The 26,505-nt window shown below is 47.5% G+C and overlaps 1 protein-coding gene across 7 annotated transcripts in view; it reads right to left on the bottom strand.

Annotated features, from left to right (window-relative positions):
- The window catches only part of CNMD (chondromodulin), a 34,230-nt gene extending 26,039 nt beyond the window's left edge, over positions 1-8,191 (bottom strand). For all 7 annotated transcript variants that reach the window (XR_014819583.1, XR_014819585.1, XR_014819584.1 and 4 more), the window contains exons 1-2: positions 8,008-8,191; positions 7,458-7,598 (exon numbers count right to left, since the gene is read on the bottom strand). Coding sequence is in view for 4 of the 7 variants with exons in the window: in XM_084981903.1 (XP_084838029.1) it covers positions 7,458-7,598; positions 8,008-8,160 (294 nt within the window). In the remaining 3 variants the exon portion in view is untranslated. The remainder of the gene's footprint in view (positions 1-7,457; positions 7,599-8,007) is intronic.
- Positions 8,192-26,505: the final 18,314 nt, after the last annotated feature.

A 26,505-nucleotide genomic window follows, 5' to 3' on the forward strand; every position in this document is an offset into this window, starting at 1 on the left:
TTCTTTAAAAATACCTTCAAAGTAATAGCTTTGAGAGTCTCTGATACTAGCATAGCTCAGCGATTTGCAATCCTGGCTGCATATAGAAGCATCTGAGTAGAACCTCCAGCTATCACACCTGGATTTCTCCCACTTACTCTCCAGCAATCAAATCAGAATCTGTGGGGATAGGACTTGAGCATAGATCTCGTCTCCCACCCCCTTCCTTCTTTCCCTCCTTCCTTCCTTCCTTTCTCTCTCTCTCTTTCTGCCATGCCCATGGCATGCACAAGTTCCCAGGCCAGGGACTGAACCCACACCACAGCAGTGACAATGCTGGATCCTTTACCTACTCAGCCATCAGGGAACTCCAGATCTTTTTCTAAAGGTCAGTTCTGGGAGTTCCCATCATGGTTCAATGGAAATGAATTCAACTAGTGTCCAAGAGGATGTGGGTTCTATCCCTGGCCCCGATCAGTGGGTTAAGGATCTGGCGTTGACGTGAGCTTTGGTGTAGGTTGAAGACGTGGCTGGGATCCCGCAGCCAGAGTTGAGACCCACTGATAGACACATGGACATTGGGGAGGCAGAGGGTTAACTGGGCTGTTAAGTGAACAAGCCTGCAGGGGCACCTGAATTCAAAGCTTTTTTTTGGGGGGGTGGGGGGCTGCACCCATGGCATATGGAGGTTCCCAGGCTAGGGGTTGAATCGGAGCTACAGCTGCCAGCCTACACCACAGCCACAGCAATGCAGGATCTGAGCCACATCTGCGACCTACACCACAGCTCAAGGCAACGCCGGATCCTTCACCCACTGAGCAAGGCCAGGGATCGAACCCACAACCTCATGGTTCCTAGTCGGATTCGTTTTTGCTGTGCCACGACAGGAATTCCCACAGGTATTTTTTAAAATCCTGCAGTCAAGATTTGGCGTGGAGGGTGGTGTACAGAAAGGCCTGCAGACAGGACTGGGCTATGCCCGGAACAGAGCAGCATTTACAGACAGCAAGGTCAATGAGCACATCTGTTTCGGCTCTGAATAAGAGGTACTCATTTTAATGACTCTATGGGACAGGCATATGGTGTCATAAGGCATTTCGTTATGAGACCTGTGGGGACGGGGGAGGGAGGCCTGGCGTTGTCCAAGAGCGCTGGTCCCGGCATCAGAAAAACAGGTGGCCGCATCACTTATTGCTGGGTCTTGGGAGTTGCCTCAAGTGTAAAATGATGAAATGAGATCTCAGAGGCGGTTTTCCTTTGTGTCCTTAGAGCCCTGGGGCTTAATAGAGGTGGCCCAGAGGTGAGAGGAGCAGAGCAAGTGGGACAATGAAGCTCCTTTACGACCCCCCACCTCCCCGGCCACCTGCAATTGAGCCAGAGAAGCTCTGCTTCTGATCTGTGTCATGCCTTGGATTTCTAAGATGTTGTTTAAAATTCTGCCGTTAGAAAATTTTTTTTTTTACAGTGCACCACTAAATTAGATGATCCAAAGGGCTCTTGGTTTAGACATCTGGTTAGGATACTAGTTTAAAAAGTGATTTACGGAGTTCCCATTGTGGCTCAGCAGGTTAAGGACTTGACACAGTGTCTCTGAGGATGTGGATTCCAGCCCTGGCCTTGCTCAGTGGATTAAGGATTCACTGTTGGTGTGGCTGTGGTGTAGGCTGGCAGCTACAGCTCTGATGCGACCCTAGCCCGGGAACTTCCATACGCCGTGGGTGCAGCCTTAAAAAAAAAAAAAAAAAAAAAAAAAAAAATATATATATATATATATATATATATATTCACGATTTACACACTGATCCTGCTCACTGTGCCGTGCTGTGCGGCTCAAACCTTCTCTGTGTTGTGGGGCAGTGACTGGGTTCCTTTTCGTTTCTTTTCTTCCTTTTTCTAACTTGGAGGCATATATAGGTATATCTCTCTATCTTATATATGCTGTGCAATAGATCTCTCACATGAGCCATCTTATTCATAATCTTGTAATTTATAAAATCTTTAAAGGGGAAGGGATGGGAACTGATGAAAGACACTTGCTACTTAGTATCAGTAGGTCAGTAGGTCAGAATCGCAAAGAGCTCAGATTCAACTGAAGTCTGATTTGCTCCCTCATTATGAGAAAGGGCCTGACTGCCGCGTGGACAAACCCTGGGAAAAGCATCTGTTGTTCCTGGATCATTCCTTGTAGAAAACTCATTATCACAAGACCCACAGAGCGCTCTTTCATTTGCAGAGATGCAGACCCGACATCGCTAGCGGCTCCCCTTTTAGGCAAACGACCCTCATTCGGGGGAAGAGAATATCCCAGCATGCAGTTCGGCCGCCTCTTGCGCCTTTTTTTTCCTCCTTCTAATGAACCTTGATTCCTGCAGGGCATGGTCTCCCCAGCGCGCCGGGTCATAAGAACTGCTTCTCGGGGTTCTGATTTCGGGGGAACGGGAGCAGGGCCCACCAGTGTTTTCACTTTGCACCTCAGACGGTCTTTACCATCAGCCAATTTGAGGAAACCTGTTTGCTTTGGCTGAGCCAGAGCTTTCTGCAGGTCAGGCTTAGAAAGCGGGCTCTGTTCTGCCCCCTGTGCTTTCTGAGCAGCCGCTATGTACTTGACTTCTGGCTGTCAGGGGGCGCGGGGTGGACAACGCTGGTGTGCGTTTTTGCTGGCGCAAGGGTCCTGCCTTCACTCAGGCGACAAAAGCCTCTTTTTCAAAAAAGCATTGCACGGAAGCTTTTGACTAATAAAGCGATCACAAATTTAAGAAATTAACTAGTTATCAGGAGTTCCCGTCGTGGCGCAGTGGTTAGCGAATCCGACTAGGAACCATGAGGTTGAGGGTTCGGTCCCTGCCCTTGCTTAGTGGGTTAACGATCCGGCATTGCCGTGAGCTGTGGTGTAGGTTGCAGACGCGGCTCGGATCCCGCGTTGCTGAGGCTCTGGCGTAGGCCTGTGGCTACAGCTCCGATTCGACCCCTAGCCTGGGAACCTCCATATGCCGCGGGAGCGGCCCAAGAAATAGCAAAAATACAAAAACAAAAAAACAAAACAAAACAAAACCTAGTTATCAGAAAAAGACTCACAAAGCAAAACAAAACAAAAAACAAAAAAAGAAAAAAGAAAAAGACACAGATATACAGAACAGACTTGTGGCTGCCACGGGAGAGAGGGATGGGGGATGGATGGATTGGGAATTTGGGACTAGCAGACATACTATATTACATTACACTATATATTACATTATATATTATATTACATTACATTACATTACATTATATTATATTATATTATATTATATTATATTATATTATATTATATTCTACTATTACCAAGGCAAACTATTACACATAGGATGGATAAACAGCAAGGCCCCACTGTATAGCACAGGGAGCTAGATTCAACATCCTGTGATAAACCATAATGGAAAAGAATATGAAAAAGAATATGTATGTTTAACTGAATCACTTTTCTGTGCAGCAGATATTAACACAACCGTGTAAATCTACTGTACTTCGATAAAATAGACAAAGACATGAACTATTTCCAAATTTTCAGGACTGCTTAATAAGGACACAAGATGGCAACACGAGAAATGTGGCTTGTGATCTTAATTTCACTCTCCTCCACCACACCCCTCCAACAAAATCCCCCTAACTAGCATGGGTATCGCCTTCGTTGTGAGGTGGCTTCAGCTGGTCTTCTTTTTTTTTTTTTTCTTTTCAGGGCCACACCCGAGGCAGCTGCCGGCCTACACCACAGCTACAGCGACATGGGATCCGAGTTGCATCTACGACCTACACCACATGACAATGCCAGATCGCCAACCCACAGGGGGAGGCCAGGGATCGAACCTACATCCTCATCGGTCCTAGTCAGGTTTGTTAACTGCTGAGCCATGAAGGGAACCCCCCAGCCTGTCTTTTATAAGCAGGACACTGTCTGCGTGGAACGGCAGTGGGAGGCTTGTGCCCTGCTGAAGTGACTGGCGTGGAGGTGATGGTAAAAAGTCGGAAGTTGTTGGAGTTCCCATCATGGCGCAGTGGTTAACGAACCCGACTAGGAACCATGAGGTTGTGGGTTCAATCCCTGGCCTTGCTCAGTGGGTTAAGGATCCGGCGTTGCCGTGAGCTGTGGTGTAGGTCGCAGACGCGGCTTGGATCCTGCGTTGCTGTGGCCCTGGCGTAGACCCGCAGCTACAGCTCCAATTCGACCCCTAGCCTGAGAACCTCCATGTCCCTCGGGAGCGGCCCAAGAAATGGCAAAGAAGACAAAAAAAAAAAAAAAAAAAAAAAAAAAAGAAAGAAAGAAAGAAAGAAAAAAAAAAGTCGGAAGTTGTTTCCAAAATCTTGGGCCTGGAGCTCAGGAGGAGGCTGGGTTGGTGGAGCAGTAATCACATTATCTGCTCAAAACTGATGGAGCTGTTAGCACCTAAGGCTATTTCTATCCAAGCACAAAGAAAGCTTATGATGTGCCAAATTTCTGCTCAATATGGTGCCTTTTACAGCCAAGGATATTTGCTAATGACTTTCTAATAAAGCCCGGGTTCTTAGGATAATGGCATTATGTTTGGGACAATGTCTAGAAAAATCAGGCTGAGACCAAAGGCCCCGAGCAATGAGCTCATCCTCTCATCCCATGGGGTAGACGTGTCAGTTATCTCATATTGGTGGGAATGGGCCATATTTCAATGTCTTGTTGCATTTACAATAATGTGCATGAAACATGGTCTCAGTCTTTGAGCCCTGTCATTTTCCCCTGATTATTAGAACTCCAATGCTTCAGAGTCTTCCAGCTGATTTCTTGGCAACCTGTCTTTAGGGGATTTGCCCAGAGGAAAGGCATAGGAGGTAAATGACTGCTGGTTCTTCTCTATAAACCAACATAGACGCGCCGAGGCATGGATAATCCCCAAAGAGTGTCGTAGTCCATTTGGTTGGGGGTTGTCTTCCTTTGTTTCTTTTCCTCCTTCTCCTTCTTTATTTTTTCTTTATTTTTTTGCTTTTTGTCTTTTTAGGGCTGCACCTGGGGGTTCCCAGGCTAGGGGTCTGATCCAAGCTGTAGATGCCGGCCTACGCCACAGTCACAGCAACACCAGATCCCCAACTCACTGAGTGAGGCCAGGGATCGAACCCACGTCCATGGATACGAGTCAGGTTCGTTACTGCTGAGCCACAGTGGGAACTCCTGGGGGTTCAAACTCTGTTTGACAGAGACTGAACCTTTTTTGTTTCGGCTATGTATTTTTGCATTCAGGGAAAGCAGACTGTGTGTATACGCTATGCAAAGACGGTGCCAAATTGACTCTATTTAGTATTTTGTGACTTGTTTTTCAGACTTAAGTAATAGGGATCAGCCCGGACTATTTGGGGAGTTTGAAAAAAAAAAAACCGACCATCATTTTCTTCATTCACTTGCCTCTATAGGAAATAGTGGTAACTTTGATTGTTGGCAACAAAATGTGATTCACTATCTCTCTGTATTTGTAGAATTTAATACTGCTCTGTTGAACCAGACAACCAACCGTCCTGCAGGAAAGTAAAAGCTCTGCTAAAAGGAGGCCCTCCTCCTTCGGGATGATCTTTCAATCTCTCTTTCTAGAAGCTTGTCAGTGATCTGTGTGTGCCTTGAATAATTAAATGCCACAGGGTATTCATTTTGATATATATCATGACCAAATCTTTACACCCCCTCCCCCCAAAAAAAGGCAGAAAAAAAGAAAAAAAAAAAAGCAAAGCTCTTTTTATCCCCACAGGACCTATACTGCTGAAGTTTTGTCATCTAAGAGATAGCATTTACATTCAAATTCCATACCATCTCCCAGCGGATGGCAATCCAAACCCTGCCATTAATGGAGATGGAGATACTGAAATGGTTTTCATGTTCGGATATGCCTGCTTTCAAATATGAGCATCTGGCCCCGCTTCTATATTTAAAATATACAACTACATTAAGGCACTTTTCACATATACACAAAACACTGTGCAATTCTGATCTTACAAATCGATGCTTGTAAATCTGATACAGTCTCTAAAACAGACGCAGTGCTAAATGGCATGCTTATCTACATTAGGCGTTTGAGTTAAAAATACAAATTATGCAGCGACGGCAGAAGATGTGATGGATAAAATGGCTGCATCGCTTTCAGCACCATTTTCTCTAAGTACTGGAATTTGTTCATGCTTTGAATTTCATGGTGGGAGAGACGGAGGGGGGGGAAACAGCCACAGATCCTCTGAGGGCAGTGATTAAGAAACAGCCCTTTGTGTGCACCCCGGGGATGGAATTCTTTTCCATGAGTTGAAAGAAGCTTATACCAGGCCGGGCAACGGTCATCAAGATAAAATGCCCCCCTTTACATAAGCGAACACTATTCAAAGTATTTAGCAAACACACTGGAATTTTGCCCAGTCAACTCAGGAGCACGGTTTATATTCCTTGAAGCCAACCCAGCTTTAAAATAAATAGTTGCCTACCAAGAAGGTAGGACAGTCGGTGGTGAGACCTTTACCACTCAATCACATGTGACCAGGCCAGAATTGATTTTTAAAGCAATGAGCCATCTTTAAGGAAGTTAGAACTTCTGTTTCTTTTTCTTTTTTGACTGATTTTTATTTTTTCCACTATAGCTGGTTTACCATGTTCTGTCAATTTTCTACTGCACAGCAAAGTGACCGAGTCACTTTCTTTTTCTCACATTATCCCCCACCACACTCCATCATAAGTGACTAGATGTAGTTCCCAGTGCTACACAGCAGGATCTCATTGCTTATCCATTCCAAAGGCAATAGTTTGCCTCTATGAACCCCAGATTCGCAGTCCATCCCACTCCCTCCCTGCCGCCCCCCCCCCTTTTTCTTAAAGCAAGAGGGATGAGTGCCTTAAGGATGAGGGCAGCTGGGGAGAAGAGGGGAAGAGAGAGAGAGAGAGAGAGAGATGAAACTTAAGAGGTCAAATTGGTCCCTAATAACCATTGAGTCTGAATATTGCTCCACCGTCTTTGTCCCAGGTTCTTAAATTCACAGGCGTTCTCACCTGGGAAAGGCCTTCATTGCATTTCTTCCCTAGGGATGAGTAAGGCGAAGCCAGAGGGAACGTGCTTTACCCGCATCGTGGAGGGGCCAGGCTGAGATCGGCCAAAAAGGACTCTTCTGGAACCTTCCACTGCACATCTCCGCTCCTCTGTTTTAACATTCTCCCTTAGAACCCTGCCTTGCTTTTCTACAAAGCCACCTGCGAGTGCGAAGCCTCCTCGTGGCGTTGGATGGGAGAAGCGAGAGGGTGCCAGGGAAGCCCTGAGGGGACACCGTCAGCTGGCATGCGGGGGCCGCTCTAGCGCCACCTGGGCCGGGGGAACACGCGGGTGGGCCGGGGGAACACGCGGGTGACCCGGGGGAACACGCGGGTGACCCAGGAGACCCCGCCACCCCGCGCCCCTCCCCGCCCCACGCACCCCGACTCCAGCCTGCACCCCGCGCTCTGGACTTACGTGATTGTCGCCCCCCTTCCAAAAATAAAAGGCCCCGATGGCTCCGAAGAGCAGCAGCACTGCGCCCGAAATGAGGACTAGGGCTCCGACCTTGAGCAGCCTCGCGGGGCTGGAGGGCTTCACTGTCACCGTGGCGTATGCCTGCGGGCGGGCGGGAAAAGGACCGTCATGTCTGCGCGCAGCTCCCGGGGCCTCCGGGGTGGGAATGGGATGCAGCTCATCCCAGGCTCCTCCCGGCCCCCCTTTCGCTGAGCTCCCGCCCGAGGGTCCCTGGTCCTCGGGCGTGGATGTGCCCAGGGCAAACTTTTCGCGGTGCAGGGACATCGCCCCGTGGTTCTCCGCCGGCCACCCGACGCTCCCTCCTTACTCTCGCCCCTTCACATCCTCTGGGGATGCCGGCCCCCCTGCACAAGCACACGCGTGGGGCGCCACCCAAGCCCACATTTGGACACCTCAATTTGCTCCCACCTCCCAAGTTTGGTGGCACAAATCTCTGACCCAGGACAGGGGATCCAGACCCCGCGTTCTGGGGCTCCCGGGCGGTACTCACCGGGGGGCTGCAAAACTCAACGTCGTCGGGCCCCACCAGGGCGATGGGCACTTTGTCCGAGTTCTCCGTCATGGCTGCTGTCCCAAGAGCAGGACCCTGGGAGGCTCCGCGCGCGTCCTCGGCTCTGTCCTGCTGCCCCGACGTGCAGGGCATTTCAACGCGGTGCAGAGGCGCGCGCGCACACACGCACGGGCGCGCGGTCCCCCGGTCCCGCCTGGGCCAGCCCAGCGCTCCCCACCTCTCCTTCCAGCGCCTCACCTCTCTCCTCCCTTCCCTCTCCCGCCCGAGCAACATGAGCCGGTCCTGCATTCCGGAGCCTCCTCTTCCTGCTCGCTCCCCCCAAACCTGAATGTCTCCTGGTGGGGATAGAGGTGGGTAGACAGACCGGGGATGCTGAGTCCTGTGCCCCCAAGAAATGCCAAATTGCCAGAACTCTTTCCGCCAAGAATCTCTTAGGATGTCCCAGGGCTCTGCTGTGACGCCTGGCGGGAGGCCCATTTCCTGCAGTGCCCTTGCATGTGTGTGCTGGGGGCTGGTGGAACCAGACACAGAGGAGAGCAGGGTCCTGCAAGTGGATGGAAGACACGGGCCAAAGTTTGCCAGGGTTTACACGCGCCTGGCACTGCTGGATGGCCCTGGGACAGGAGCATGGAGCAGGGTCTTAGAGACGGGCCCCTGTCACTGGTTTCTCTCTGAGTCTTAGCTGGAGTGTACTGCTGCCCCAAAATCGAAAGCCAAGGAGAAGAGCTGGAGGGAAGGCAGTTGGGGAGACCAGAGTAAGAGTACATTCTGGTTAAATGAAACAAAGTGACAAAAAGAATGGCAACACTCACAAATCCAAAACACTGATATGTCCAAAAGAATAGCTTATATATAGCATGTATATTACATAATAGCATGTATATTGCATATAGTATATATAATACAGTAGCATATATAATAGCTATATATATATAATAGCATATATAGTTATTATATATTATATATGCTATTGTATGTAACAGCATATGTGTACTATGTAATAGAATATATATTTATATATAATAGCATTTTATATGTGTGTGTGTGTGTGTGTGTGTGTGTAATGCGGGGGGGGGGGGGGCGAGGTTTCCTGAGCAGAAGGAGGTTGGATGACAGGACTGCAGCAGGAGGAAGTGTCCCATTCTGGGGGTTGCTGATGAGAGACAGCATGTAGTGACCAGTAAGATGAAAGGGCTGGAAAGGAGCGGAAGCATGGAAGAGACTTGCACGGAAGAATCTGTAGGCAGGTGTTGGACTGGGGAGACTGAGGTTACAGACCTGGGGAGACTGGGAGAGTGGTGGGAATCCAAGGGAGAAGAGCAAGTCGGGAGCAGCAGTTCTGAGAGCGGATATAAGACCGATTGCTGGAGTTCCCATCATAGCTCAGTGGTTAACCAATGCAGGTAGTATCCATGAGGACGTGGGTTCGATCTCTGGCCTTGCTCAGTGGGTTAAGGATCCCTCATTCCTGTGGCTGTGGTGTAGGCTGGCAGCTACAGCTCCGATTCAACCTCTAGCTTGGGAACCTCCATGTGCCGCAGGTGCAGCCCTACAAAAAAGGCAAAAAAAAAGGATGTGCAACTCATATCACAGACAAGGAACTCGTTTTCTTAGATAGAGGGTTCCTAGGAGTCATGAAAAGACCAACACTGCAATAGCAAAATGGGCAAAGGATGGGAACAGAGAATCCACAGAAGAGGGAATTCAAATGGCTGTTAAACATAAGAAAAATGCTTGACTGCACTTATACAAAGATGTGCAAATGAAAAGTATTCCTTTTTACCTATCAGACTGGCAAAAATAAAAACACTTGTTAAAACAATCTGTTGGAGAGTATGAGGGCAAAGGAGGCCTTCTTGCTGCCGGTGGGTGAACTGGTACCACTGTTGTGGAGAGCCATTTAATTCCACAATGCAAAGCATAATTTCATTCCTGTGGATTTACCCCACAGATGGGCTCACAGGCTGGAAAAATCCTACACATGCAAGGATACTCATTGCAGCATGTTGGCTAGAAGAAAGGCCTAGAAGCATCTTCAGGGTCCACAGAGAACTTATGATCCATCCTCACAGAGGAATCTTGGCAACTACTTAAAAGGATGAAGTGGCTGGAGTTCCCATCATGGCTCAGCAGTAATGAATCCAACTAATATCCCTCCCTCACCTTGCTCTGTGGGTGAAGGAGCCAGCATTGCTGTGAACTGTGGTGTAGGTTGTAGATGTGGCTTGGATCTGGCATTGCTGTGGCAGAACTTCCATATGCCTGGGAACTTCCATATGCCCCCAATGAGGCTCTAAAAAGACAAAAAATAAATAAACTGTCATACGGTCCAGCAAACCCACTCCTGGGCATCTATCCAGAAAAAAACATAATTTGAAAAGATACGTGCACCCCAAAGTTCATTGCAGCACTATTTACAACAGGCAGGACATGGAAGCAACCTAAATGTCCATCAATGGAGGAGTGGATAAAGAAGATGTGGTACAGGAGTTCCCGTTGTGGATCAGTGGTTAACGAATCCGACTAGGAACCATGGGGTTGCGGGTTCGATCCCTGGCCTCGATCAGTGGGTTAAGGATCTGACGACGTTGTCGTGAGTTGTGGTGTAGGTTGTAGACGAGGCTCGGATCCCACGTTGCTGTGGCTCTGGCATAGGCTGGCGGCTACAGCTCCTATTAGACCCCTAGCCTGGGAACTTCCATATGCAGCCCTAGAAAAGCCAAAAAAAAAAAAAAAAAAAGAAGCTGTGTGTGGTACATATATACAAAGGAATATTAGCCATGAAAACAATGCTGTTTGCAGTAACACGGATGGACCTCGAGATTATTATACTAAGTGAAGTAGGTCTGACAGAGGGAGACAAAAATCATATGATATCACTTACATGCAGCATCTAAAAAGAATAAATACAAATGAACTTCTTTACAAAACAGAAACAGACTCAAGGACTTGGAAAACGAACCGATGTTTCCCAAAGGGGAAAGGAGGGAGGAGGGGTTTGGAATTAACATATACAGGCGACTATATGTAAAATAGGAAATCAACCAGGACCTACTGTATAGCCTGGGGGCTCCACTCAGTATCCTATAATAGACGGACCTAGAGATTAGCATCCTGAGTAAAGTAAGTCAGACAAAGACAAGTATCACATGATACTCCTTATATATGGAATCTAATAAAAATGATACAAAAGAACTTATTTATAAAACAGAAACAAACTCACAGATTTCAAAACCCATTTCATGGTTACCGTAGGTGAAACTGTTGGGGAGAGGGAAGAATTGGGAGGGTGGGAATAGTGTACACGCACTACTGTATAAAAAAGATGGTTAACGGGAGTTCCCTCTGTGGCTCAGTGATGAGCGAACCCGAGTAGGATCCATGAGGATGTGAGTTCGATCCCTGGCCTCGCTCAGTGGATTTAGGATCCGGCATTGCTGTGAGCTGTGGTGTAGGTTGCAGATGTGGCTCAGATCCCCTGTTGCTGTGACTGTGGAGTAGGCCAGCAGCTATGGCTCCGATTTGACCCATAGCCTGGGAACTTCCATATGCTGCAGGTGCCTCTCTAAAAAGCCAAAAGTAAAAAAAAAAAAAGATAGAGAGGGAGGGGAGAGAGAGATGATTAACAAGAACTTACTGTATAGCATAAGAAAATGTACTTAATAGTCTAAAATAACCTATATAGGAAAAAAGAATGCATGTATTAATATGTATGATTGATTTGCCTGAAACTAATAGAACGGTGTACGTCAACTCCACTCCAATAAAAAAATAAAAAAGACAGTAGAAGCAGCAGCACGGTGTGAATCCTGTGGAGAAGGGGACAAAGGGGCCCCCATTGCATAAGTTTGCTCCCCTCTGCCCAGCCCCCTGCTGGATCTAATCCATGGGTTCATTCTCTGAGGATCCAGAATCCAACTCTGCCCTTGACCCAGGCACTGTGCTAGGTCTGCCGATGAGACGGGGTCTCTGCTCTTGCGTTGCTTAGAGCGGAGTGGAAAAGACAGTCATGGAGTTCCCACTGTGGCTCAGTGGGTGAAGAACCTGACCTGTATCCACGAGGAAGCAGGTTTGATCCCTGGCCTTGGCTCAGTGGGTGAAGGATCTGGCATTGTGATGAGCTGTGGGGGAGGTGGCAGATGCGGCTGGGATCTGGCTGTGGGATCCGCTGGCAGTTGCAGCTCTGATTCAACCCCTGGCCTGGGAATTTCCATATGCTGCCCTAAAAAAGAAGAAGAAGGAAAAAAAAAAAAGAAGAAAGCAAAGACAGTCATTAAGCAGGTAATCACAAAATGAAGGTGTCCCAGTAAGAGGGGAAAGTAAGGTACCCTGAGATAACGTAACGTCCAGTCTGCACTGGGAGGAAGAGGACAGCCCCTGAAGAAGTGATGTTTAAGCTGAGAACTGAAGAAAAGTAGGCATTCTCCAGGTGGAGACGGGTGTAGGTGTGGGAAGGGTGCCAAGACAGCATGTTAGACGGCCTAGAGTTGGTAAAGACTTAGGCATTTGAAGGAGAGAGGCTGGATTCTTGGGAATGAAAGACCAGCAAGAGATGAAGCTGTAGCAAACAAAGCCTTGTTAAGGAATTTTTTTCTCTTGCTCCTGGGAGGTCGCTAAGGGGGTTGAAACTGCGGAATGGCATGATCAGGTTTGTGGTTTTTTATTTTATTTTTTTGTCATGCCTGTGGTATGGGTGAGTTCCCAGGCCAGGGATCCAATCCGTGCCACAGCAGTGACCTGAGCTACAGCAGTGACAATGCCAAATGCTTAACCCACTAGCCACCAGGGAACTTCAGCATTTAACAAAATATCCTTTTTGGAGTTCTGCTTGTGCTCAGAGGGTTAAGGACCTGACGTTGTCTCTGTGAGGATGAGGGTTCGAGCCCTGGCATCGCTCCGTGGGTTAAGAATCCTGTGTTGCAGCTGCAGCAAAGGTCACAGATACATCTTAAGTCACATGTTGTCATGGTTGTGGCATCGATGGCAGCTACAGCTTGGATTTGACCTCTAGCCCGGGAACTTCCATACAAGGCAGATGCAGCCATTAAAAAAAAAAAAAAAATCATTCGTATTACAAACCACACAAACCTATGATACATTTTTTATCAAAGTATTTTTTATTATCATTTTTAGTTTTTTTCAGACACATTTTCCCTGTAACCTAGACCTCTGGCTATATGTAGCTAAATACCGGACCATGGAACAATGCTACACTTGGAATTGAAAAGACTCTTTTCTTTCTTTCTTTCTTTTTTTTTTTTTTTTTTGGTCTTTTGTCTTTATAGGGCCACACCCGCAGCATATGGAGGTTCCCAGGCCACGGGTTTAATCGGAGCTGTTGCTGCCAGCCTATGCCAGAGCCACAGCAATGCCAGATCCGAGCCTCGTCTGTGACCTACAGCACAGCTCACAGCAAGGACATATCCTTAACCCACTGAGTGAGGCCAGGGATTGAACCTGCAACCTCATGGTTCCTAGTCGGATTCGTTTTCCTCTGTGCCACAATGGGAACTCCTGAAAAGCCTCTTTTCTTTCATGGCCTTGCCGTATGCTTGCTATGTGAGCTTGTGTAAGATTTTTTTGTGCTCTTTTCTTCTCATTTTTAAAACAAAAGGAAGGGCTAAAAGACTTCTCAATATATAACGCTCTGTAAGTCTATGTTTTTCCTTATTACTAGTCATAGAAATCAAACATTACTTTTTGCAAAAAAATAAATTAAAAGCAGACATATCCTTTTAACCTCTGCAGGTTAGAATGATTGACTTGGAGGAGGGAACGAGTGAAAGGGGTAGATATTTTAGGAGGCTCCTTAGCGGTCCAAGTGAGAGATGATTGTGGTCAGGACCAGGATAATGATAAAGGATGGAGATGGGACAGAATGAATGGACTGGAGACCTATTTTGGAGGTAGCTCTGAATATTGATTATGAGGAGGAGGCAGATGTCACCATGACCCTCCCATTTTTTTTATTTTTTTATTTATTTTTTTGTCTTTTTGCCTTTTCTAGGGCCGCTCCCGCAGCATGTGGAGGTTCCCAGGCTAGGGTTCAAATCAGAGATGTCGCTGCCGACCTACGCCAGAGCCACAGCCACGCAGGATCCGAACCGCATCTGCAACCTACACCACAGCTCACGGCGACGCCGGATCCTTAACCCACTGAGCAAGGCCAGGGATCGAACCCACCACCTCATGGTTCCTAGTCGGATTTGTTAACTACAGAGCCACAACGGGAACTTGATAACTCTCACCTTTTGACCGCAAGCAACTAGGTATAAAGAGGGAGCCCTGGCTGAATAGTGGATGCATTAAGTGCGAGAAAACACACAAGTGGAGATTTTGGACTTGACAGTGTCTGTGAAGAGGGGGCCATCTGCTGAGACAGCGAGGCTGGGAGACCCAGCGGGGCTTCCAAAGTGTGGGAGACGTTGATAGCTGTCGTGTGAGAAACACAATGTGGAGTTTACAGGAGTCGTGAACATTTGGAGCTGGAAGATGTGAAGATGCCAAGACTCCGCCAGCGGGGAACAGACCCAGAGCTGTATAGAGGGCGCTGGAGGAGGTTGGGAGTGACTCGTGTATTAGTCAAAGCCTCCAGAGACACAGAACCAATAGGACATATTTAGATATGCAGAGAGCTGTTTATTATGGGGAGGGGTGGTTCATGCAGTTACAGAGTCTGGGCAAACCCATCATCTTTCATCTAAAAACGGGAGACCTGGGAAACAGGGGGTGTACATTCCCATGAGAGTCCCGAAGACCAAAGAATCAGGAGCACAGACGGTGAGAGCAGGAGGGGAATGGGCCACCCGGCTCAGGCAGAGAGAAGGAACTCACCCTTCCCCCACCCTTTTGTTCTATGCAGACCTCAACAGACTGGAAGATGCCCACCCAAACTGAGAAGGGCTGATCTTTACTCAGTCTACCATTACTTATCAATCAATCAATCAATCAATCAATTTTCTTCTTACAGCCACACCTGTGGCATATGGATGTTCGCAGGTTAGGGGTCAAGTTGGAGCTGGAGCTGCAGCTGCTGGCCTGGCTCACAGCCACAGGAACTCCAGATCCAAGCCACATCTGTGACCTACACCGCCACTTGCAGCAAAGCAGATCCTTAACCCACTGAGCAAGGCCAGAGATCCAACCTGCATTCTCACGGATACTAGTTCTTAACGCGCTGAGCCACAGCAGGAACTCCTCATTCTAATCTTAAAATATCTGTCAGTCCTCATAGCTAGGTTAATTTTTCAAGTTATCTTTCAGCACTCATCCCTAAGCTGCCTCCTTCTCCTCATCTAAACACCAGAGTGGATAGAAAGCGTGCTGAGCGTTTTGGTACTGAGGGGTCGTGTCTACACAACTGGGGCTGTATCCTCCCACCGCACCCCTCTGCGTGGTTAGTACTCTGCTTGTTGGCGCCGGCTCACCTTTCCGCTCCCAGGCGCTAAAATGGCCCTTGATGGAGCTACAAGTGGCAGTAACCCAGGGACATCAAAGAGAGTGTTCTCCATGTCTGCCTGCCTCCCTCCAGCCTTGCCGCCTTCAATCTCTTTACACTGTAGAGAGATTAACTTTTCTTTTCTTTTTGCTCTTTAGGGCCGTGCGTACCCATAGCGAAGTTCCCAGGCTAGGGGTTGATCCGAGCTGCAGCTGCCTGCCTACGTCCGAGTAATGCCAGATCCCAGCCACATCTGTGACCTGCACCATAGCTCATGGCAACACTGGATCCTTAACCCACTGAGCGAAGCCAGGGATCGAACCTGCATCCTCATGGATACTAGTCGGGTTTGTTTTGGCTGTGCCGCAGAAGGGACTCCAGATCAACTTTTCTAAAGAGTAATTCACATTCCCTCCTATCTCTGCTTAAGACCCCCACAGTGGCTCTCAGGGCCCAGAGCCGAGTCCAGCTTCCTTCAGAGCACATATGAGGCTCTGGCCATTTCTCCAGTGGCCCCTTTGTCTGTTTTCCCCACCAGACTGTCGTGTAAGCTTCTAGGAGGTCAGGACTGTGTCTTAGTCACTGTTGTTCATTAGACAGAGGCAGAGTTAATCAGTGAATGAAAAGAGAAGCAAGGCAAGGGCCAGAGAAAACATCTGCCAAGACATAGTTCAGAAAACCTTGCGGGAAAGGTTCACATCCTTGTTAATTGCCTTTGCAGAATTATGACTGGTCACTCACCTGATGGTGGGAGCTACTCATACATTCAGTGAGTGACTGTTTGTTTTTTTCTTTTTCTTTTTTTTGGTCTTTTTGTCTTTTTAGGGCTGCACCCGCGGCATATGGAGGTTCCCAGGCTAGGGGTCCAATCAGAGCTGTAGCTGCCCACATTTGCCACAGCCACAGCAACACAGGATCTAGCCACATCTGCGACCTACACCACAGCTCAGGGCAACATTGGATCCGGATCCTTAACCCACTGAGCGGGGCCAGGGATCGAACCCACATCCTCACGGATGCTAGTCAGGTTCGCTAACTGCAGAGCCACGAGGGGAACTCCCAGTGACTGTTATTTTTAGCTAGAATCCAGAACTCAGGGTTTGGCAGGATTTTTGCCTTGCTTCCAGATAATCGAGGTAGTCTGACAAATGTAGTTTGGATATTGACTGTTGGAGTAACTTCGATAATTTATGGGGATAATGCCGTAGAGGATGAAGGGTTACTAGCCCAGAAACTCCAGGACCTATGATCACAGATCACAAGGCTCACCGAGCAACTGGCACCTAAACTGTACAACCTTGCGTTGCAGGTATTTTATAATTTCTGAATCCCTCTTATAAGACGGCACGCTCTTGGCTCTTGGCTTTGGGACCTTCCAGTGTTTCGTGTTGTGTGTCGAACATGCTAGGTCATCGGTAAATGTTTACTGATGGTTGACTAGGCAGGAAATCAGTCATCTCCTCTGCATTGCACATAATTGCTCAGGGGAACAGAGACAGAATATTCAGGAACCTCTAGACAGTGTTCCCAACAGAGCCATTACCACCTGAGCCATTCACCATGATTTGCCCTGGGTTTCCCCCAGAGAAAAGCTCAGCCAATTAACAGTTTATTTAAAATGACTCTACCTTTAACACACCTTGCCCTTGGCATCACTAAAGGAAATGGGCCAAGATGATAATTCTTTAAAAAAAAAGTTTTTTCACAATGTTGTGTCCATTTCTGCTCTACATCACAGTGACCCAGTCATAGGTGTGTGTGTGTGTGTATATATATATTTTTTCTTTTTCTCGTATTATCTTCCATCATGGTCTATCCCAAGAGCTTGGATACAGTTCCCTGTGCTGTGCAGTAGAACCTCATTGCTGATAATTATCAAGTCCCATCCTTACAGACTTTTGTGATTCTCCATTCGAACTCATCCAGATACGTTTTTCTGTCAAGTGTGGGAAATTCCTTCCAAGAACAGAGACTGTGAAAATCCATAGGGAAAGCCAATTGAATCCTCTTTGCTGAAAGGAATAAAAAATAGGAACGGAGAAAAATGAAGATGAGGGACTCCTGGAGGGTTCTTGGGTCTGTCTCCTCTTTGTCATTGCTGAATAGCTATTGGGTGTCAACCCACAGCGAGCACAGTATGTGGGTAGGATCCCTGCACAGCGAGTTAATCCATATGCAGACACAGTGACCCCAATTGCTTTGCAATAGAGAGCCACATGGCCTGTGCCCTTAAAATACATCATTTGGGCAGCTGCCAGTGGGCTGATTTATCCCAGCTGGTCAGAACAGCCCTGAGATCATCAGTGCTTTTGTTAATTGGAAGAGAGGGGGCAGAGGAATCAAGATATTTCTAGGCACCGCACATTCATTAGCCACCTGGCCTCCCTCAATGATGATCCTGCCATGATTTTCCCAGTGCTTCAACTCAAATTTTAATATTTGGAATGTATTAATAACTCAGAATATGTCATTTCCTAAATAAGCAATGCCCTTCTGGACTCACTGGAGAACGGAGCCCAGAGAACAGTTAAGTGGCACAGATACTGGCTACCCAGCGAAATGAGCAGCGAAATGATGTGACCCTGGAAGCTGCGTTCCCAGCAGCAAATATAAACAGAGGCGAGGCAAGAATGGACCTCGGGGCGCATGTCCCCGATTTCTCTTCATTTGTCCTAGTCATACAGCATCTTAAGGGGACCAACCCAAGGAACAATGGTGAAACAGATGATAATAGCAGCTCATAATTCTATTTTTTATTTGTGTCTTTTTTTAGGGCTGCTCCAACAACAGACATTTCTTTCTCCGCTTTCCAGAGGCTGGGAAGTCCAAGATCAAATTGCTGGCAGATTCCGTTCCTGGTGAGGGCTCTCTTTCTGTCTTGTAAACGACCATCTCTCCGCTGTGTCCCCACGAGGCAGAGAGAGAGCGAGCTGCAGTGTCTCTCCCTCTTCTTTTTTTTTTTTTTTTTTTTTTTGCCTTTTTAGGGCTGCACTCGTGGCATATGGAGCTTCCCAGGCTAGGGGTCTAATTGGAGCTGTAACTGCCGGTCTACACCACAGGCGCAGCAACACCGGATCCAAGCCACGTCTGCAACCTACACCACAGCTCACGGCAACGCCGGATCCTTAACCCGCTGAGGGAGGCCAGGGATGGAACTCGAAACCTCACGGTTCTCAGTTGGGTTCGTTTCTGCTGCGCCACAATGGGAACTCCCCCCTCTTCTTAAAGAGACACTAATCCCATCACAGGGGCCCCATCCCATGACGTCATCCAGACCAAATTACCCCTCGAGGTCCTACATCCAACACCATCCCATGTGAATTTGGGAGGCACACAATATTTAGTGCCTAGCTGAGCCCTGCGAGGAACCCGTCCAAATGGGAGGCCGATAAGACTCTGAGCACCCAGAACAAGGGGACGCCGGAGGACGGCGAGTAAGGGTTTGAATCCTGGCTCTGTCACTTTCTAGAGCCGAACAACTCGGCCAGGTGACCAACCTAGCCCCACCTCGACTGCTCCTCTCAAATGACTCAAGTGTTCCGTCACCAACTATTTTTATTGAGCAGCTACTGTGTGCCAGCAACTGCTGCAGGTGCTGGGGATAAAAAGGTGACCAAGTCCCTGCCCTTGTGAAGCATATGTCCCCAAGGGAGGATGGTGTCCCATGGGGTGACTCAAAGAGTCCGTGGTGTAATCTGCACAGGGTTGTGAGAATAAGTGCTTTAGAATGATGAGCTGCTCGGAGTTCCCGTTGTGGCACAGTGGTTAACAAATCCGACTAGGAACCATGAGGTTGTGGGTTCAATCCCTGGCCTTGCTCAGTGGGTTAAGGATCTGGGGTTGCCGTGAGCTGTGGTGTAGGTTGCAGACGCGGCTCAGATCCCAAGTGGCTGTGACTCTGGTGTAGGCGGGCAGCTACAGCTCCAATTCGACCCCTGGCCTGGGAACCTCCACATGTCGAGGGAGCAGCCCAAGAAAAGGCAAAAAGACAAAAAAAAAAAGAGAGAAATGTCTGTTGTTGAAGCCCACCTGTCTATGGTATTTTGCTATGGCAGCTGATTTAAGACAACCCTTCTGGCACAGGCATCAACATTTATCCATCTTGTGTCCCACTCATTTAAGGCTCTGCTTTCTTTTTTCTTTTTTCTTTTTTTTCCCTTTGGGGGCTGCACCCACGACATTTGGAAGCTTCCAGGCCTGGGGTCGAATCAGAATTACAGCTGTCGGCCTTCGTCCCAGCCACAGCAACGCGGGATGCCAGCCACATCTGCAACCTACATTACAGCTCATGGCAATGCTGGATCCTCCACCCACTGAGCAACACCAGGGATTGAACCCGCATCCTCATGGATACTAGTCGGGTTCATTAACCAGTGAGCCACGAAAGGAGCTCCCTAAGGCTCTGCTTTCTACCACGGGTGACATGATCCGCTTCTTGCCCCCTTTTTCTGCACCCGCCTTCTGGGTAGTACATCAAAGTTTACCAAGAGGGTTCACATACATGACCTCACAAGATGCTTAGAAATGACTTGTGAAAAGGGCCGGAACTGTCAACTTTATCCCCAGTTTTACAGATGTGTAAACTGAGGCTTGGCCGGATGAAGGGACTCCCCGTGACCACACAGCCAGGAGGAGGACTCAGGTCCCTGACTCGCTAGCCCAGGTCCCCTTTCCCAGCACCACATTGTGGGCCATGTCCTAATGTGTCATTCATTCAAGAGCAGGTGGCCTTGTAACCCGAGGCTGGTGGAGAGGACAGCGACTTAAAGGAACAGTTCTCCCATGGCAGCATTTGTGGTAAGTGAGCTCAGACTTTGGGGTACCTCAAAGGGATCTACCTTTCCTGCACCTGAGACGGAGGCAGGATCATTCTTCTGAAAAGAAATCTCCCAAAGCTGGTGAAGAAGTGCACTTTCCTACCCTGCACACATAGCGGGCCTTCAAGCTCAGACCTTTCTTTCTTTTTTTTTTTTTTTTTTTTTTTGACAGCTGCACCTGCGGCATGTGGAAGTTCTCAGGTTAGCGGTCAAATGGGAGCTGCCCCAAGCCACATCTGTGACCTACACTGCAGCCTGCAGCAACACTGGATCCTTAATCCACTGAGTGAGGCCAGGGATGGTACCTGCATCCTCAAGGCTACTAGTTGGGTTCTTAATCTGCTGACCCACAACAGAACGCCAAGCTCTGACCATTCTAAGACGTGTCACCTGAGTTGGCCATCCCCAGTGCACCTGCCCTACATATCTCAGAGGTTCCCCCTGCTGCTCCTCTACCCTGTTCAGGCCACCTCCTGTGTTGGGGACAAAGTGATCTGCCCAAATAACAACTCCAATGACCCTATCACCCTGCTTAAAAACACTTGCTTGAAGAATCTATAAGGTGCACATGGCAAGTTTAAAGGAAGAGACAACAAACATTTTAAAAACCCTCTCTGGACTTCCTGGCTGTGGCACAATGGGATTGGCAGTGACTTGGGAGTGCTGGGACACAGGTTCCATCCTGGCTGAGCCCAGTGGGTTAAGGACCTGGCATTGCCACAGCTGTGGCTTAGGTCACAACTGTGGCTCGGATCTGATCTCTGGCCCAGGAACTCCATATGCCAAGAGGTAGCCCAAACTGAAAAAACAAAACAAAACAAAACAAAACAAAAAAACCCCAAAAAACCTTTCTTTGGGGGGAATGAGTTGAAAATTGTTTTACTCTTTAAAAACATTCTCTATTTTCTTTTAGAAAGTAAGCTCCTTGAGAGCAGAATTTATTGATGACACAAAGTGATTAGACACCTAAATACCAGGGAGTGGGTAGATGATCTATCACAGCAGATGTGAATTCTGCTAAAAGACCTGATCTGTTGTTAAGTCATGAAATAGAAAGCACAATCCACTGGCACTGACCTTATTTTTTAAAGAGCATACCAATTTTTTCTTTTCCTTTTTAAGATTATTTTTATTTTTTCCATTATAGCGGGTTTACAGTGTTCTGTCAATTTTTTACTATACAGCAAATTGACCCAGTCCACACATATACATAAGACACACATACACATATGGATATATATTCTTTTTCTCACATTATCCTCCATCATGTTCCATCACAAGTGACTAGACATAGTTCTCTGTGCTATACAGCAGGATCTCAATAGTTTGCATTTATTTTTTGGTGGCCCCAAATGCAATAGTTTGCATTTATTTTTTGGCGGCCCCGGGCCAGGGATCAGATCTGCGCAGTCGTGGCGACCTAAGCCATGGCTGCAGCAACACCAGATCCTTAGCTAACTGTTCTGGGCCAGGGATCGAACCTATGTCCTAGTGCTCCAAAGATACCACTGATCCTGTTGTGCCACAGCGGGAACTCCAAGAGCATACCAATTTTTGACTCCACAGCAAGAATCCAAAAGAGGAGAAAGTCAGTAAATGGGGAAGACGATCCTTATGGAGTGATTTATAATAAAGAAAAACTAGAAACAACTGAAGACTGAATAGTTAAGTAAATTATGTTGTGTCAACTTGATGGACTAGCATGCAGTCACTAAAAATTATAATCAGGCAGCCTGTGTAGCAACAGAAACTGCTTATGATATAATGTTAAGCATGCAAAGTGGAATAGTAAATTGCACATATATCTCATTACAACCCTAAAAATCATGTTTACACGTGGCAAGGACTGGCAGGAAGCAAAGAGAATGAAAGCAAATGATTAGGGCGGCTGGTGGGATTCCTCCGCTTTTTGAATTTGTGCTCCGTTTTTCGTGTTGTTTGTGCAGCTTCAAAAGGATGCTGTTCCGCCCTTTGGGGGACCACTTCCGAGACTGTCAGTCCCAGGAAGGCACCTAAACAGCAACAAGAACTGTGATTTCTGATTATACCTCACTGTCGGGTCTCTCCTGGGGGCCTGGCTCCGCTGGTGGGAATACGTGGATCCAACCTGAGCGAGGCTGTTTGCACAATTGTTCCCAAACAGAACGTTGCTGCAGAAACTCAAACACTGGGTGAATATTTATATGGAAATGTGATCATAGCCAGAGCCATTTACCATCTTTTTTTTTTTTCTTTCTTTTCTTCATTTAAAAACAACTCAAGTACAGGCTGGGAAGCCGTGTACCTGGACTGCTGTAGAGAGAATCGCTGATGGGGGTAGAAGTTTGAGCTAGATGATCTGAAAGACTTACTGAATCGATGAGGCTCACTCATCAGCCATGTGACCTTTATACACAGGGCGGAGCCTCTTCCTTGTTCTTCGGTCTTATCTGGCTCCAGGCATGCTCAGTGCAGCACTAAGGGTGGCAAGGGAATGGATGGGTCAGGCTCTTCGGTCAGGTGGCCCGGCAGGCAAATCCCAGTTCTCCCATGAACAAGTTTCGTGACTGTGACTTTGATCTCTCTGAACCTCCCTTTGCTCATCTGTGAAACTGGGACATCAAAACCTATCCCTGAAGGTTGTGGAGAGCATGGAGAATGGCTGGTGTGGAGTAGGTGCTAAATTAAATTGAAGACACATGGAAGTGACCCAATAGCAAGCTGGTGGGCTTCCTTGTACAAAAGCCCAGGAAAAATGAGTTTTTTTTTTTTTTTTTTTTTTTTTTTTTGTCTTTTGGTTTGTTTGTTTGCTTTAGGGCCGCACCTGTGGCATACGGAATTTTCCAGGCTAGGGGTCGAATTGGAGCTACAGCTGCTGGACTACACCACAGCCACAACAACTCCGGATCTGAGCCGCATCTGTGGCCTACACCACAGTTCATGGCAATGCCGGATCCATAACCCACTTTGGTAGGCCAGGGATTGAACCCAAGTCCTCCTGATTACTAGGGTTCATTACTGCTGAGCCACAGTGGGAACTCCTAAAAGTGAGTTTTAAGTAGGGATTTCATGGAAAGTATCAAGTGCATGAGCAGCAGAGAATTGCTGCTAACATGCCACAGCATAAAAGCTGGGAGTCGCTGCCGATTTACAGATGGAGAAAATCCCGCTTCTCCTGGGAGCAGCTGTACCAAGAACCCATGAGAGCAATCAAGAAGCTCCTAACTTTTTTTTTTGTCTTTTGTCTTTTTTTAGGGCTGCACCTGCGCCATATGGAGGTTCCCAGGCTAGGGGTCTAATCGGAGTTATAGCTGCCAGCCTACACCACAGCCACAGCCATGCCAGATCCCAGCCACACCTGCGACCTACACTACGGCTCATGGCAACGCTGGATCCTTCACTCCCTGAGCGAGGCCAGGGATCAAACCCGCAACCTCATGGTTCCTGGTCAGATTTGTTTCCGCTGCGTCACGACGGGAGTTCCATAACTTTTATTTAATTACAAAAATAAATCAAATGGATCATCTGAGAATGACTCTAGGCAGGTGCTCTCCCTTCCCTGAGTCAAAGTCCCGTCTGCAGCCACCAGATCAAGTTACATGCGGCAATTCTAAGAGAAGCTTCCTAATAAGCTGATTTCTCAGACTTATGCCAGCTGCACATGTCATGTGAACCCTTTTCTGTTTAAATCCCTAGCAATGCTCTTGGGATCAAGATTTCCATTGACAACGAAATCTCCGGCAGGAATTCAGAGGCTTTCTTCACAGTTACAAGAACTCCATAAACTTGGAACAGAAAAACTTGGGACTTTTGCAACCCGAGATTAAAATGTTCTCTTTTCTCACTTTGCCTTCACTTGGTTAGGAAGAGAAACATGTTGAAAGGAACGTAGTTCTTATTGTTTTGTACACAACGGAAAAAGCAATCAGGTGATTTGATTTTTTTAATTTTTACATAATGATTTTTTTTTCCATTATAGCTGGTTTACAGTGTTCTGTCAATTTCCCACTGTACAGCGAGGTGACCCAGTTTCACATACATGTATACAGTCTTTTTTCTCACATTATCATGCTCCATCATAAGCGACCAGACATAGTTCCCAGTGCCACACAGCAGGATGGCATTGCTAACCCATTCCAGGTGATTTGATTTCTTCATTTTTTTTTTTTTTTTTTTTTTAGGCCTTTTGACATTTCTCGGGCTGCCCCTGCGGCATATGGAGGTTCCCAGGCTAGGGGTCTAATTGGAGCTGTACCTGCTGGCCTACACCACAGCCACGGAAATGCCAGATCCTAGCCACGTCTGCAGCCTACACCACAGCTCACGGCAACACTGGATCCTCAACCCACTGAGCAAGGCCAGGGATCGAACCCGCAACCTCATGGTTCCTAGTCGGATTCGTTCACCACTGAGCCACATCGGGACCTCCGATTTGATTTCCTAAAGCAGAACTTCAGCACTTGAGCACCTTCTAATATTTCAGGAACATGGAAACCAAAGGAAGGAGCATGTTGCATGAAAAGATGAAAAAAAGTCTATGGTGTTTTCAGAGTCAACACAGCACCCACCGGGCATTTATGGCAGCTCAAGATTGGTTTTATGAAACCCACTGAGCCAAGTTTTGTGCGGAAGCCAGATCTGTGAAAGGAATTGGACAGAGGCGCTATTCACAGCACTTTGGGGAAATAGCTTACAGATTTTCTGACAACCTTGTCTTTCAATTCAGATGAATGAAGTGCTATTGTTTGGTCAGGAGGAACTTTAATAAGAAAAAGTTGTCACTGAAGCTGTTTCTCATGGAGCGCGAGTGTGTAGAAATGACAGTCTTTAAATTTTGCTTGAAAAATGAAGTCAGATTAGACACCAAAATCAATGGCAAAATGAGGTTAACTTTGAATGAGAAAATAAAGTGACAGAACACCAAGTTGAGAAGAAGAACTTTTGGGCCTTGTTTGTAGATACACTCTTTTTAAAAAACGTTGTAATTTGTTGCTTTTTCAGGGCCACACCCACTGCATATGGAATTTCCCAGGCAAGGGGTTGAATCGGAGCTCTAGCTGCTGGCCTACGCCAGAGCCACAGCAACGTGGGATCTGAGCCGTCTCTGCGACCTACCCCACAGCTCAGGGCAACGCTGGATCCTTAACCCACTGAGTGAGGCCAGGGATCAAACCCACACCCTCATAGATCCTAGTTGGGTTCGTTATCGCTGAGCCACAAGGGGAACTCCTGTAGATACACTCTTATCTCTTCAGGGACCTCACCTTAGATTGTTCTAAAGAAGGGGTGTCTAGGGAGTTGCCCTTGTGGCAGAGTGGAAATGAATCTGACTAGTATCTATGAGGATGTGGGTTTGATCCCTGGCCTCACTCAGTGGGTTAAGGATCCAGCTTTGCCGTGAGCTGTGCTGTAGATTCAGCTCGGATCCCGTGTTGCTGTGGCTGTGGCTTAGGCTGGCAGCTAGAGCTCCGATTCAACCCCTAGCCTGGGAAATTCCACATGCTGTGGGTGGGGACCCCAAAAGCAAAAATAAGTAAATAAAATAAAGAAGTGGTGTCTAGGGTACTCAGGACAGCTGGGCATTTTACAGATGGCCACTTGGGTACTGGGTTGTTTGAAACTATCTTACCACTTTTGATTTCAAGTACATTGATCGTGCTCAGGGCTTGGGATGGTATTCCCACGTACTCTTAGCTGTTCTAAAGCTATGGACTTTCTTGGCTGGATCTAAAATATTAAATATTATGCCATGTGAGGGCCTGTTCTACAGTTTCCTAGACATCTTCCATCTGTAACTCTGTTTAAATTGACTGCTGGGTAGATGAGGGCTCCAATACCCCCTGAGCTGAGAGAGTCAACACAGAGCCCAAGGACGATGCTAAGTCTCTCAAAACATCTGACTCAACAATTGCCAGTCAAGGTGGAAGCAGGAGTTCCTGTTGTAGCGCAGTTGTAATGAACCCAATTAGGAACCATGAGGATGCAGTTTCGATTCCTGGCCTTGCTCCGTGGGTTAAGGATCTGGCATTGCTGTGGCTGTGGCGTAGGCCTGCAGCTGCAGCTCCAATTCAACCCCTAGCCTGGGAACTTCCATATGCTGTGGGGACAGCCCTTAAAAAAAAAAAAATGGTGAAAGCAGATTTATGTCTCCGTCTTCTTCAAGGGCAGATGGCTTCGCAGAAAGTGTGATGGACTTGTACTTGATAGAGCTGGGTTTGAACTCCAGTGGGAAAAGGGTGAGAT

This window comes from Sus scrofa, chromosome 11 (assembly GCF_054392235.1).
Source record: "Sus scrofa isolate SSC_HxYL_T2T_F1_AM1 chromosome 11, Sscrofa_HxYL_maternal_Yorkshire_Landrace_v2.0, whole genome shotgun sequence".
In the NCBI taxonomy this organism is placed as follows: Eukaryota; Metazoa; Chordata; class Mammalia; order Artiodactyla; family Suidae; genus Sus; species Sus scrofa.